General features: G+C 38.0%; 1 protein-coding gene across 1 annotated transcript in view; it reads left to right on the forward strand.

Annotated features, from left to right (window-relative positions):
- Nucleotides 1–15,173, forward strand: part of STARD9 (StAR related lipid transfer domain containing 9) — a 1,457,104-nt gene that overhangs the window by 609,080 nt on the left and 832,851 nt on the right. Inside the window, exon 4 of the mRNA XM_044073541.1 lies at nt 5,984–6,100. Coding sequence (XP_043929476.1) covers nt 5,984–6,100 — 117 coding nt within the window. The remainder of the gene's footprint in view (nt 1–5,983; nt 6,101–15,173) is intronic.

Below are 15,173 nucleotides of genomic sequence, written 5' to 3' on the forward strand. Positions count from 1 at the left end.
TGGGTCTAAGACCCATCCACTGGAAGTTTTAGTAGATTCATGGGTTCAACGCATGGTGGAGAATACACCCCATCTGATTAAAGATTCCTGGGAGTTCTTGGGACAACTGAAGCAGGATATCTGGGATGCAGATCTCATTTTCCTTACTATAGACATCAATAATTTATTCTCAGTAATTCCAAAGGAGGAGGAGTTGGAACTCCCTTGTGTGTGAACTTATGGATATGATTTTGGAAAATAATTTTGTATTCTTCAAGGGAGAATTTTTCCAACAGGTAAAAGGTGTGGCAATTGGGATGGCATGTGCTCCTGTTTATGTCAATATTGTATTACTTGGGTGGGAGAATAGATATCTTTTCACTGCCCCTATTGGAATAATGTGAAAATGTGTACTAGATTTTTGGATGATATCTTTATTTTGTGGAAAGGCAGAGCAGAGGACATCTATGAATTTGTACAATATTTGGGGAATACTACACAGTTTTTAGAATTTACTTTTACTTATGACAAACTTGGGATTAACTATTTGGATACCTACATTTCACATTATGGAGGATTTAAGTCTAGGATTTACAGCAAGGATACCTTCTGTAACTCATAATTACACTTTAGTAGTAGTCACCCAAAAGTACAAAAAAGAACATTGTAAAAGGGCAAGCCGTACAGGCTACTTGTATGACATCATACCAGGAAGACGTAAAGATGGAATTAGAGAAAATTGGTATGAGTTATGGGAGGGGTATCCTAAGAAGTGGGTGGATCAAATACTGGAGGATGTCCATAAAAAATGGGGAATGCAGTATAAGCCCCTCTTAGGTATAGGGTTAGATAAGGACCAAAAAATGGAGTCACCGATTAAAATTAAGTTTGAGAGCTTATGTACTACATCATAACCATTTGGCAGGAGAAATAAAAAAGGTCTTTAGAAAAAAATGGAATATTTTTAGAGTTAATCCTGATATCTACGAAAACGTAGGTGTAGGGCCACTGTTTATTAATAAAACAGGTGCTAATTTAAAAAAATGATTGGAGACGAAGACCAACTCGATAGAAGATACTGTTTATGGTACCAAACCCTGTGGAGCCTCCTGTAGTCAGTGTATGTACATCGACTCACAAAGTAATATTACTGTGGGGAACAGATTGGGGAATAAGATGGTATTCAAGAAGGGTAATTGTGCAAATTGCAAGGTGGTTTATTTGGCCCTATGCATGACATGTGCAAGTTTCTATGTGGGAAAAACCGACTGTGCCCTTAGAAATAGGATTTATAAACCTTTAAATGCTTTTAAAAATACAAAAAAACAGAATAATGCTTTACATAAGCACTCCCAGTTGTGCCAGAGGTTTTATTAAATTCACATTTGGTAAACTAGAGGGAGTTGAGTTTAATCCCGGGGGGGGGGGGGACTGGGAAAATACGCTTAGAAAACAGGAGACAGAATGGCAGTTTAGACTAGCTGCTATGTACCCCCCAGAATTTAATGATACTATCTCCATTTCCCCGATGCTCTATGAGCAAGCAAATAAAATATAGATTGTTAGAACAATAAAATACAGTACTTATGATATATATATATATATATATATATATATATATATATATATATATATATATATATAAAACATTTTTTTAAGGGAATGGGAAAGTTTTCTTTGGTTCTTATGTTTTTACAAGCTTAAATTGTTTTAGCATACATTTTCTTGAAAATGTGGCTTTTTATGATATGTAACAAAATGCACAAACTTTTCAACTTGCTGTCATTATTGCAAATAGGGATCTTTTAAGAGAGAGGATATGGTCAACAGACCACATTTGCCAAAGATGACCTGCACCTGTCCTTCCCAGGCTTCCAGGTTTTAACAAAAAATGTATCCATCCCCTTAGAACTATTTTTAGGAAATACCAAAGTGGCAAACCTACCAACATAGCAAATAAAGGCGTCTAAAGGTGTTACTGCTCAATGTTAGGAGCCTTAACAAGAAACTGCACATCCTACAAGCTCTCTTCACCCTGGAGAATAAAGACATCTGTGCCGTTACCAAGACATAGTTTAAAGATGCAGAAAGTACTCCAGCAGTGCAAGGCTACAGTGCCTTCCACACATTTAGACCATCAGCCACACAGACAAGGACTAAAGGTGGTGGTGTGTTGATCTACATTAGTAACAATTATACCTCAAGGTTAGTTAAACAGGATGATACCCTGGTGTTCATTCACGTGCAAATCACCTTAGCTAGAGTCCCCTTACCAAGTTTTAGCAAGCTGTAGGTCACCATCTGTGTCTCAGGAATCCCAAATCTCTTATCTAGACTTACTGAAGGCACTCTCCATCTAACCAAACATTGCAATCATGGGGGAGTTTAATAATTACCCCTCTATAGACTGGGAAACGTACACTGCCACCAACTTGCAGGCCCAATGTTTCCTGGGCTTTATTAACATGAATGCCTTTGATCAGTTAGTGCACACTTCAACCAGAGGTTTAAACATAGTGTACCTTGTTATGTGACAGTTTGTCAAAATCCAATGTCCCGTCCAACTCAGAGTTCACAACAGCCTATGCAGAATTGTTCACAAAACACTGTACAAAGATGTAAATGGCTGCATAGAGGCTGCTTTATCTACCAGATGTAAGCCCAAAACAAACCACACTGGTGGAATCCTAATGTTAACAGGATATATAACAAAAGGAAAAAAAGTCATGGCCAAAGTCAGAAAGAGCAACTCTCATAATGACAAAAGCTCGCTGATAAAACTAAACAAGAAACTAAGAGGACTAATTAAATCCAACAAGATCATACAAGGTCAAGATATTTTCTCAGCCTAAAGACAACCACAAGCCTTCTAAATGGAAACACTTTCAGTGAGCAGAGTGACGTAGCGAATCTGTTGTCCAATCAGTTCATCTCAAACATTACCCCTCCCCACTCACCCCTGCCACCCCTTGTGAAATCCCTACCAGTATAACCCCCACTCCCAAATTTTCAGCAGGGAGCAGGTTATAGCAGTGCTTTCTAAGGATAAAAAACAGCCTCGAAAGAGCCGTACAGTATCCCATATCGCCTCCTAAATAGCCTGAAGTACGACTTTTCAGGACCACTTAAATCACTTTTCAAGTACAGCCTCAAAACAGGGTAAATACCAAGTTAAATGGAGGATGGCAACAGGGTACATACCAAGTAAATGGAGGATGGCAACAATTAGCCCCCTTCACAAGGGTGGATCTTCAACTGAGCTGATAAACTATAGACCCATTAGTCTGACTAGTCTAATATGCAAAGCCATGGAACAAATTATCACGGAAATTATCAACAAAGACCCTGGCAACCTCCAGATACTGGACATATCCCAGTTAGTAAAGGAAGGTCATGCCTATTTAACCTGGTAGACTTCTTTGAGAAGGTAACCAAGGCGACGGATGAAGGGAAAATGGTGCGTACTGCCTGCCTTGTACTAGCTAAGGCATTCACTGCAATACCCCACTCGAGTATTGTGGGCAAACTCAGCAAATTAAGCATAAATCCCTACACAACTCACTGGACTGCCAGCTGGCTCACAGATAGGACCCAAAACTCAAGTTGATGAGACCCCACCTCCACCAAGAGGTAGATCACTGGTAGAGTACCACAGGGCTACATGGTGCTCCCACTCATGTTTGACATTTACTTCTCCAAGGTCCAGACGAACGTCAAGGGTCCCTGGTTCACCAAGTTCATAGATGACTGCAAATTGGGAACTATCATAAATTCTGCCGTTGACATTAACATCCTGCAAAAGGATCCTGCAACACAGACAAATGACTGGTCCAAAGCCCCAGATTAAAACTCAATGCAAACAAGTTCATTGTAGTGCTTTTTGGAAAAACGTCTTCCCAGGCAAATTATTCCATTGATAAGACATCCCCAAGATTTGACCTGGTAGTTAGAGATCTGTGAACATATGTAGACAGTAATCTGGCCTTTGACCAACACATAGCCAAAGTAGTAAGAAAATCATTCTATGTTGCCCAACTTATAAGCAAGGGTATGACATCCAGGTCTAAGGAAGTTATAGTATCACTCTACTCATCCATTTTCCACTCCATCATTGAGTACAGTGCCCTTTTCGGCTTTTACCTGACTAGGTATCTGCAACAGCTGGAACACCCACCTAGAAAATGCAGTATATTAACCCACTCTCTCTTATACAGATCACCTTAGAGCCCTGTCTCTCTCTCTCTCTCTCTCTCTCTGTAGTGTGTCGCCTACAAGTTGTTGAGAGACTGTCTGTGTTTGGCATATAAAGCATCCTTACATCCAGCCCTGATAGAGCTTTGACACATCTACAAAACAAGCAGCAGCAGAAACATTGGTACTTTGCTTGCAGCATAAATAGAACATGCTAGAGAGACAGATATGGGATCAAAGGATCAACATGCTCCGGAATAGGCTCCCCATCCATGTGATGCAGTGTCCATCTTTAACCCTGTTAAAATGTAATCTTAACCATTGGGTGGGAAATTGCAAATTTATCCCCAAGGCTGGCCCCCTTGTCTTTTATAGACATAAAACAACAGTATACGTTCCCCAACTAACATCCCCTCCTACATAACTTTATAGCAACCTCCAAACGTAAACCCCCAATTAAGATGCAGATGTTACAAGGGGACACAATTGAATTGGGTAGCTTGGCTAGGCTTATAAAGGCCCTGGTGGTCATTTGTCTATTATATACCTATGGACGTTATAGTTTTAGTATCAGATATAGTTTACAAAATGCATCACGATGCATAACTCATCATATGTCTCAATGTATTTACACATCAAAAAACTAAGCGTTGCTGTGCTCATAAGTTAGTGTCAATGCTTGGAAGTATATGTAGACTGCAGAGTGCCACAGTATACTCCAGAATTGGTACATTTATTCTGCAGCACCCTCAGTTAGCTGCCAGTTGCACTCACAAATGTACACATATGCACTACATATATATATATATATATATATATATATATATATATATATACAAACGATAATTTAACAGGAATAGTAGTCCAGCCTTTCTAAAGTCAGATTCTCATTCTCTGCAGCCAGTCTTGGGTGACATGAACTTAGCAAGAACCTGTGCCACCAGTTTTACAGAAACTAAGATGACAGCAGGTCAGCCCTGTATACACAGCAGGGTCAACCCATCTATTGATAAGCAAAACGTAGAAGCACCACAAAAATACTGAGACAAGAAAAGTGAGTTTTGAGGAAGGTGAAATGATGTTTCTTGTCCATGGGTGGGTTTGCAGTAATTAGTCTGCAGAAGTAACTAATACATGTGTGACACAGTATATGAATTTTTTGCCTTGACACTCTACACTCATCAGTGGTGTACTCCTTTCAGATATAGATTAGGAGTACAAGGACATTTTATTTGCTTTTTCTCCATATCATTTTTTATGATAATCAGCATTTTCACGATTAAACTGGGCTATATATTTCTTATAGACAAGAGCAGAAGTGGGAGGCAGTCATCAATAAGAGTTTGTTGTGCTTTGGCCAATTCTTTCATTAACTGCACAGCAACCCATTCAGCATGAAATCCCGCATGGGTCTAATTATGATTGCTGTGTGCAAACAGATAGCTGGTGGGTATAATGTCTCAGCCCACCAGTCTCCAGATGGTGTCAGCATTGCATTCAACCAGGCTGCCTCCCTGCCCCTCCTTAGATGAGCAGGCCTCACCTGCTAACTCATGTAATCTGCAGCCATCTTCTCCATCAACCAAGTCATTAGCTGAACCGAAGTTTTTTGGGTCACAGTCAGGGCTTTATCTCTAAGCACAGTGGAATACACAGAAATTAAGTGACTTGCTTCAGGTCATACATAGTGCATGTTGGAATGGACAGAATTAAACCCTAGATCTCTAACTTTGCAAATGAGAATTTTAACTGTTACGGTTTACTGTTTCACAAAGACTGTTGACTAACTGAGTTGTACTTTTCTTTTGTTTAGGTGTTCCAGGATCTGGGTACGTCTGTGTTGTCAGGGGCTGCCAGAGGCTACAATGTATGCCTCTTTGCTTATGGACAGACTGGTTCTGGCAAGACCTACACCATGATAGGCACACCGGTATGTTCTTTTTTTGTATTATTCTTTCTATTGCTTGTATTTTTTATTGTTATACTTGATTGCATATTTATGATTGCATATTTAGTGCTGCTTACCCAATGGAGCTTGGGTGGGGGAGTGTCTTTCAGGTCCCTTATGATCTAAAATCAAGTAATGCCTCAAGATTCAGAGAAACAGAGGGGGCTGAGATCAAGTGTCATTTCTTGAACATCTGGGGGATCGTTTGTGTTATGTTTTTGTTGGACTGACTCCAGCTAGACAGGAAGACATATCACATCCTACTAGACTGTTGTGCTTTGTAACTTTGATTTCTGGCTGTTAGCTCTGAATGAGCATGTGCGTTATGGTCTCCTGTGGCCATTGCAGTGGGGGGCAGTGAAGTGGAGGGATGCTGTACAGTTTGAAAGTGGTCAGGAATTCAATTACTGAGCCTCTTTCAGCTAGGAAAAGTAATCGGATAAGCTACACCAGGGTACAGGTGAATCCCTGGTGCTTTAGCTCAACAGGATAACAGAGAGCAAACAAACGAATGAACTGTCTACATGTCACTGCTTTCAATTGTGGACCCATGATCTTAAATATTTAGCAAACCATTTTAAGTGTTATTGCCAGTAATTGTAAGAGAATCTTGAAACATGATTTGTATAGAAGTCCAGTTTATATCTGCTATACCTTCTGTATATAGGTTCAGTTTATATTTAATTTATTTTCTCTATTTTGAGCAAGCCATGTCTGTGCAGTTGTAGCGGTAAACAAACAATACAAAGGTAGAAACGGAGAAAAAACGGCAATAGAATTCTTTCCTTCTGGAAAACATTTATTACCAGACCACGGTCCACTCAGCAAATTGGATAGATAAAGACGATCAATCATAAAACATAAACGCTGTTGAGCCCTTGCATTTTCATCTGCTGTATTGAGACTTCGTCAGATGAATACTTTATTACCATTTACATTCCCTTTATATAGTCTACATAATCATTTAATGACCACAGCTTAATTCCATTAACTTAATTAAAATCCCATTGCATACTTTCTTTATAGAAATGTGCTTCACTATTCACTTAAAAACAACAGTTGTAAAACAATTAAAAACTCTTCATTTTTTTAATATGTTTAAAACATGTTTAAAACAAATGAAATTAATTTCCAAAAGGTGGATGTAAACTCATTTCTTTCATAGATTGAGGGACTGAATACCAGAATATACATATATACAAGACAATTCACTTTGTGTTGTTCAACTGCCATCTAGTGGAAGTTCATATGTATTTAACATGCTGGACCATAAATTAAAAATCATAGGAAAGTTCCTTATGTTAAAAAGTAAATAAATAAAATTTCATGTTTATTATTAATAAAATTAATTTATAAAAATACCCTTCCATCAAATAGATTGTTAATAAAAACATGTTGCTAAATCAATTTAATATACTTTCTTACAATAATACCAATTATAATTTCATTATAATTTAGCTGCCCTTAATTTCAAGACTGGCAATATACTAGTATATTCATTCAGCCCAGGTGGGTTATATGCTTCTAGTGTTACCTGCCACCAGCGCTCCCTATATTCTACTTTTTCCTCCCAAGGGCCCCCTCTTATGTCTCTTTGGGTGTGTTCCAACACGGTAAACTTGAATGTGGCTCCTGTGCATTCCTTACTATGTTTGAATAGGGCATTAGTATCCTTACAATTCTTAATGTCATTAAGATGCTCATAGATTCTTCTTTTAAGTTTTCTTTCTGTTTTCCCTATATAGAAGGAGTCACAGATCCCACAGGTGGCCATATAAACTAGCCCCATAGATTCACAATTATAATAATTCTTATTAATAATTACTCTATTCCTACTTGTAACGTGTAACCTGTCAGTGTTGGAAATATACGGACATTGGGCACATCTACCACATTTATATGTACTCATCTTCTTTGCCCCTTGTGGAGCTCCATTTTTCTTACTTTCTAAGATGTTTCTAATACTTTGGGCATTTTTGTACACTATTTTTGCCGAAATCCCTTCCAATTTATCTATATCAGTTATATCCATAAATCTACCCCATTCCTTGGAAAATATTCTTCTAATGTTGTTATTCATAGCATTATATTCTAAGTTTAGGGCTAGTTGAAAATTCTCTTGATTTACTCTTTTGTCTTTAGATTCCATCTTTTCTAAATCAGTAATTTTCACTATAGGGGTATATCTCATGTCTCTACCATTTTCTATTTCCTGTCTTATTTCCTTTACAATTTTTAGTGGATATCCCCGATCCTTAAACATTTTTTCTAACAAGTCACATTCTTTGATAAAATCATTTGGCCTACTTGTCATCCGACTTCCCCTTACAAATTGTCCTTTTATGATATTCTTTTTACAATGGAGGGGGTGTGCACTATTGTAATGTAGAAACATATTACAGTATGTAGGTTTTCTATATATTTTTGTTTCTATCCTTTCTTCTTTTTTATATATTTCCAGGTCTAAATACTGTAATACATTTTTTGATAGTTTGTGTAAACTTCAGGAAATTAGTAGTCTGGTTGAGGTAAATCATGAATTCCACAAACTTTTTTCCCCCCAGTCCAAAACAGTACTATGTCATCCAAGAATCTACGGTAGAGCACCCAATGGGAATTAAATTGAGAATTTAAGACAAATTTCTCCTCCCATCTGGCCAGCACTAAATTTTCGTAGGTTGGGGCGCAGGCAGCACCCATAGCTACTCCTTGTTTCTGCCTAAAAAAATTCCCCATTAAAGTATAAAAAATTATTTAACACTATTTCCATTAACCATACATTTACCTGTAAACAAACAATGCCATTGGCATACAGACTACATCTGTTTATATTTCTGTCGACTCATTGACCCAGAAGTATTGTCTGTCAGGTCTTTGGGTGGCATTAAGTTCATTTGTCAGCTGAGGTATGAGAGGCTGGCCAGGGAGGAAGACAAACTAGTCAGCACTTACCTCCCCAAGGGAAATTCTGAGGGAATCTTTTTGACAGTTAGAGAATACACTGCAGAGGTGTGAGCTCTCAGAGCAGTTCATATCAGAAAATCTATTAGGGTATCATGTAAAATAGTATGCAAACCTGTTCCATACATGGTCCTTCTGCATGCCATGGACATGATCTTTGAAAGATAATATAAGGCAAACATTTGCTATACTTTTTCATACATTCATTGCATTTGTTTGCACGACAGCACATTGTTGTGCAAGTCGTAGGATGTGAAAAAAAAATTGTTAAAGTAGGCATGACAAGAGTGTTGATTAGTTTTTTTTTTCTCCTGCTGCATGTACAGAAAATGAAAAATGTGAGGTGCAGGTGAAATGGAAACAGAAACTTGATTTTTGCCCTCACACCTGTCGACCATCAAGCCACCACCCCCCCCCCCCCCCCGATGAACAAGACCCATTCATTCCCTTCCTCAGGAGTTTCACCTACAGCTGTTGAGAAGGTACAATTATTCAGGCAGCCATGAGAGTGCTTTAATGCCCTTCTGGCATCCTGGCAGTAAGGGCATTTTTTAATGGCCAGTACCCACCCCTGGATAAGAGGCATATGTGTTACATCACCACAGAATGTACATACCTGTGTTGAAGGTTATCACCAGGTAGTGGTTTTATAAGCATAACACCAACCTCCAGCCACACTTTTGCATTATCATCCCCCCTTCTAAAGGATTATATTATGATAGTGTGTGGCAAGTCTTGCATCACCCTGTCCCCCAGTATGCTCATGCCCCCCCCCCCCCCCCATCAGCTGTGTCTGGTGTTTGCTGCTAATTAAATTTGGGTCTCTTGATCCATAGTTGGAGTTTTGTTTCTGCCTGTGCCATTGATAGTGGCTTTTTGGCTACATTCCTATCAGAAGACAAAACAGGCCTTCATCATATCAGCTCCCTGTTGAAATTCCAAGTCTTGTTCCTAGACTCTCATTTCAGAGTGTTGGTATTCAGAACAGTTACCCATTAATATCCTACTGTTCTCATTTTCACAATGTCTCAGTCTGTAAGGTTCTGTCCTTGTTATTAAGGAAAAACAAAAACTAATAAAAAAAGAAGAAATTGTGTTGCCAGTTTTCTGGTCTTTGAAATTGTCCTTCGTATATGAGCTTGGCATTTTCTCTTGAGGTTGAAGTGTACCAAGCAGTTGCTCACTGTGGGGAGACTTTCTGTGACCACAGAGTATCACAAGGGTCACATGTCAGCAGATTGCCCTTTTTATCCTCCTTACAGTTGCCCAAAATGTAAGAACAGATACAAAAACAAACGAAAGAAAGAGTAACATGGTTTCAACTATTGTTTGCCTCACTCAGATGCTTTCTATCGGTAGAAGCCATGTCATAAAATTGTTGTAGAAGGCCAGGATTCACAGTCACCACAGAATAAAATATGAAATGAAAGAAGCAAAAAACTCTGTTTACTAATGTTTTAAAAACCTTGCATTACTGATGTGCTTTGTAGAGAAGCAGCAACAGCAGTTAAGTCGTAAAAAGCCTGAAAGGCTGCTTTTCTGAATGTGTGAAATGGACAGATTAAAGTAATGAATGGCTCACAGGGAAAGCTGTTGTCAGTACAACTGCAATTTCAGATGGAATTTTGCTGTCACCTTTGAAACTTCCTGCAGAGACTCTTCCCCCTCCCCCCTCAGCCAAAGGTGAGCACGCTCAGAAAGGCAAACCTGAAATGTAAACAAAGGCTGAATCAAAACAAAAAATCCCTGGGATTGTCCCTTTAAGGACTCCTCTCCAACCTCTTGTAAGAACAGATACAAAAACAAACGAAGCAGATTCCAAACTGGCCGTATCCTTTTATTAAAAAACGTAAGCGCTTTCAGGTTAAAAAAAAAAAAACCTTCATCAGACAAACTTCACATAACCATAAAAGTCTTTAAATACTAAAACAGTTTTAAAACCAATCAATTATTTTCTATATTTGACCTGCCTTTTCTTTAAGGTTGGTTTTAAAGGTACAGAATTATTTAATCCAGGTGGGCTGTCCGCAGCCAACTGTATAATCCATCTTAATTCTGCATACTCCGTGTCATTGACAATGGCCCCCCCCCTTTTTTTTTCATCTATGCAACATGCAGAACCATAAAAGCAAAAGTATGATCTGGAAAGATGGAAACATGCAGATACAATGCATTATGTTTATCCTTCTGTCTAATTGATGACAAATGATGCAATATTCTAGTTTTTAACTTACAATTAGTTTTTCCAACATAGAAACTCAGATATGACTTACAGGATGCCAAGTAAACCATGTTCTCTGTATGGCAATCTGCATAAAACTCAAAAGTATATTTTCTGTTTGTAACAGGATGTACAAAATAATTTAAACCATTCACATTCGAAGATGCTTTACAATGCCTACAGGGAAAAGTCCCTGTTCTCATGTGTGCAGAGGAAACGTTTACCTTTTTCTTATTTTTTAACTCTGGTTCTATGCATAACATGTCTTTTATATTGCTATTTTGCTTAAAGGTAAATCTAGGTTTCTCATCTAAAATATCCTTCAAGCGATTATCACTTAGGTTTAGGTTCATAGGTTCATACTAGGCTATCTGCCCGAGGGCATTTACAAGCCTAGCCCATAGTTTTGTGGCTTACGCCACCCCTTTAGTATGGGGAACTATACCCATTATTTTGCTGTGCCTCTGTTGAGCAGTGACACTGAGGTAATCCCTGGGGTATATCTGCGATCTCCCATCCATTGGTCAAGATTTCACTTCTTAATATCTTCCAATTTTGCTTAATGATGTCTATGTTTACCCTATTTTGGATTTGCCTATAGATAATGGGTTTAGAGCAATTTAAGTGGTGTCTCAGAAAGTGTGTTGGAGTGTAGTCACTGGTAAACAGCCAGCTAAGTATGAGTGAGGGTCTTTATTGACTAATATGCAGTCGGGAACAGTATTTTTTATTTATCTGGGTAGGCGACTGTATTATTTGAGAGAAGCCATGAAGATTTAGGTGCTGGGATGGATGATTGTTACTACAAGATAGCCAGTTGATATTAAAATCAAGTAGGATTAGGGTTTCCTGGGATAGGGAATGGTTAGCCCAGTTCAGGAGGTTTTCCCAGGGTGGGATGTTTTGTCCAGGTGGGAAGGAGCATCCTATGATTGTTTTATTTGGGTTTAGTTAGAGGTTGGCATATGAGATTTCTTCATTTCCAATGTGGAGGGGGGGGGGAGCAGATGTGTTTAGAATCTGGATGTTGAGGTGGTGTTTAAACATTAGAGCCACACCACCCCCTTTCTTAGATTCTATCTACTTGAAGAATGTTATAACCTGTTGGGGAGTATTTCCTCACTTCTGATGTGAGGTTTGAGCCAGGTTTCAGTCAGGATGAGAATATCATGAGAGTATAAGGCTATGTTGGCATTTAGGTCATGGGTTTTATTAGTTATACTCCTGATATTTAGACACATGAACAGGAGGTTAGATGGCTTTCTGTTGGATGTTAATTGTGAGAAGAAGCAGCTATTAGGCATATTATTAGGTGAGGAGTTGGTAATGGTAGGACCAGGGTTAGGGTGGATATCACCACTGAGGGCTAATTTAGATAGGTAATAAACATATGTTTTATAACTGGTAATTAACCTGTCATAGTTTAGGGATATTTTTTGTTTGAATGTAACAGGTAACTGGTAGTATGGTGGGTGTATTAGGCTAGAAATTGTGATGGTATGATGTGTAATTAGTAGGTGCGTGATGGATAGAAGTGAGAGTAAGGGTGCAGTGGTAGTGGTGGGGTTTATATAAATGTCTTATCACACATTCTCTTAACTTAACATCCAAAATTGACATGTCTGTTTCCCCATAGAGGAGCTCCTCAAGTAATCTGTTATCCCTGAGCCTTTAATTTTAGTTCTATTCAGTACTAAGTCTACTTTATTCAGTTCCTTTTCCAGTGTTTGAGAGGTTTTCTGTAAGTATGAATTATTCTTTGTAATGATATCATTCATTTACAGAAGTAGTATGTCCCCTTCACTTAACTCCCAAGTGCCAAAGGACCCTATACATTTAACTGCACAAATAATTGCTTTCATTACTAAACAATAAGGAACACACTTATGGGACCACATCCTTTTTCCATTATTTTTCAGCCTGTGTAACCACTATATAATAATAAAGTGTTAGGTCTATTATAAAACAACTGAAAAAGTTACCAGATTTATTTCTAAAGTCATACGCCAGCATAACACTTCATAACTGCTTAGTCAAATGCCTTTGCTATAGCACAAGCAATTGTTTCCTCCACCTCACTCTTCAACTGTACTACCGTCTCCCATGTTGCTATCAGTAGATCCCTCGCATATTTCCTTTCTACTCCTTAAAATTCATCCTGTATTATCTTTCCCATAATTGCTGTCAAAATTACTTGCAAAAATTGCAAGTATCCTCTTTCAGTTATCTATGATTTTGGATAGACAGTTCTCTTACCTTCAGTATACACCTGGAGAGCATATAGAAGAGTCAGACCCCTCCTGTTCTGCTCCCTTCCTCTCCTTTGCCATCAGAACAGCAAAAGGTAAATGACTCAATCTCACTCAATTACAAAAGCATCTCCATTAAACAATATCTGTATAGAGTTATTATTCATTCCCGTAAGAGAGAGATCCCCCTCTAACCTCAAAACATTTAAGACAGGCCCCGTTATACAGCTTCAGAAGTCTGCAGTACTCTGGTTCTATCACACGCATCCCACTTTTCAAGCTACATACCTTAAATCATGATTTCTCAATTCTGGGACAAAAACTTTGTGACTCTTACCTCATGGGAACTGAAAGACAACTCAGTCTTACCCTAAATTTTGTACTTTAGTAAAATCTCCCTTTCCTAATCAAGCAAAATGTGCATGCTTCATGTCAGGTCACAGAACCTAATTCAACACTTTCATGCCACATACTTTGTGTACCCAAGCTCTAAGCACTTACCTTCCTGTACTCGCATTACTTCACTCTCACTGTTTAGTTCCTTTCTGTTCCTAGTCTCTTCTTTCTTGATTCCATTCTTGTTCTTATATCCTTGTCCTGCCCATAATCAGACTGTGCAGGAAGACCTGTATATAGTGCGTGGTAAGCTCATAGTCTTGTAACACTGCAACTTCACTTGTTAAAATTGCGTCTGTCTTTACCTTGTAACTTGCATGTTATTTCTTGCATTTCTGAAGTTCTTGTAATAGTAGTTTTTACTTAACACTGGTCTGAGACTAAAGTTGTCCAGAATTTAGTAGTGATGTACCCCAGTAAACAAATTTAAATAAATAAATACATTTTCATAAAATATCATTCTTTGCAATATGCAAATTGACAGACCTTCATTTCACCAAAACTTCCCCACCCCTTTTTGCTATATAAATTAAATCACACTGTAGCATGTACATAGCCATGCAAAAGAATGGCATCTCTGTTTATCCAAAGGATTTACAAAAAGTGTCTTGGACCATCTAAGATCATTTTGATCTTTGACTAAAGTATGAGCTCCAAGTCGTACATAGCAATTTAGCTGCCAAGTATACTTGTATCAAAATTACTTAAAAGCTTAATACTCCGTGTTACCATTCCTTCCTCTAATAGATAACATATCTGCCAGATATTTCTTTACTACTCTCATAATTTGGTTTTGTATGGTAGACAAAATACTCTGATCATCTAATACTGAATCTTTAATACAGTCTTTTTTTTCACCATTCTTCCCAACAGAGGACAAGAGAGTTGTCATCACATACAATTTTTCAGCTTTTTTGTATTCCTCTGAGAAATGTGCTGTCATTTTTTAATGCATTCCAACTATTAATCTCAAAAACAGTCATTGTATTTGGCAGTTACTGGCCTGTATTGTGATTTCTGTACTTTACACTACCTCTTTTCCTCTTTTTTTTAAATTTCTGATTAAAAGCATATCAGCAATTTGTCAGTCATAAATTAAACCAAAACAAGCATCAATGACAATGTAAAGATGTTAAAACGAACCAAATATAAAAGAAATGATAAAAGATGGCTGAAAACCTTTTTAATCTTAATAGTTAAAAGGTTTCATCTCAGCATTTCTCAAGAA

Source organism: Protopterus annectens, chromosome 6.part0, assembly GCF_019279795.1.
Source record: "Protopterus annectens isolate FY-2018-M chromosome 6.part0, PAN1.0, whole genome shotgun sequence".
In the NCBI taxonomy this organism is placed as follows: domain Eukaryota; kingdom Metazoa; phylum Chordata; order Ceratodontiformes; family Protopteridae; genus Protopterus; species Protopterus annectens.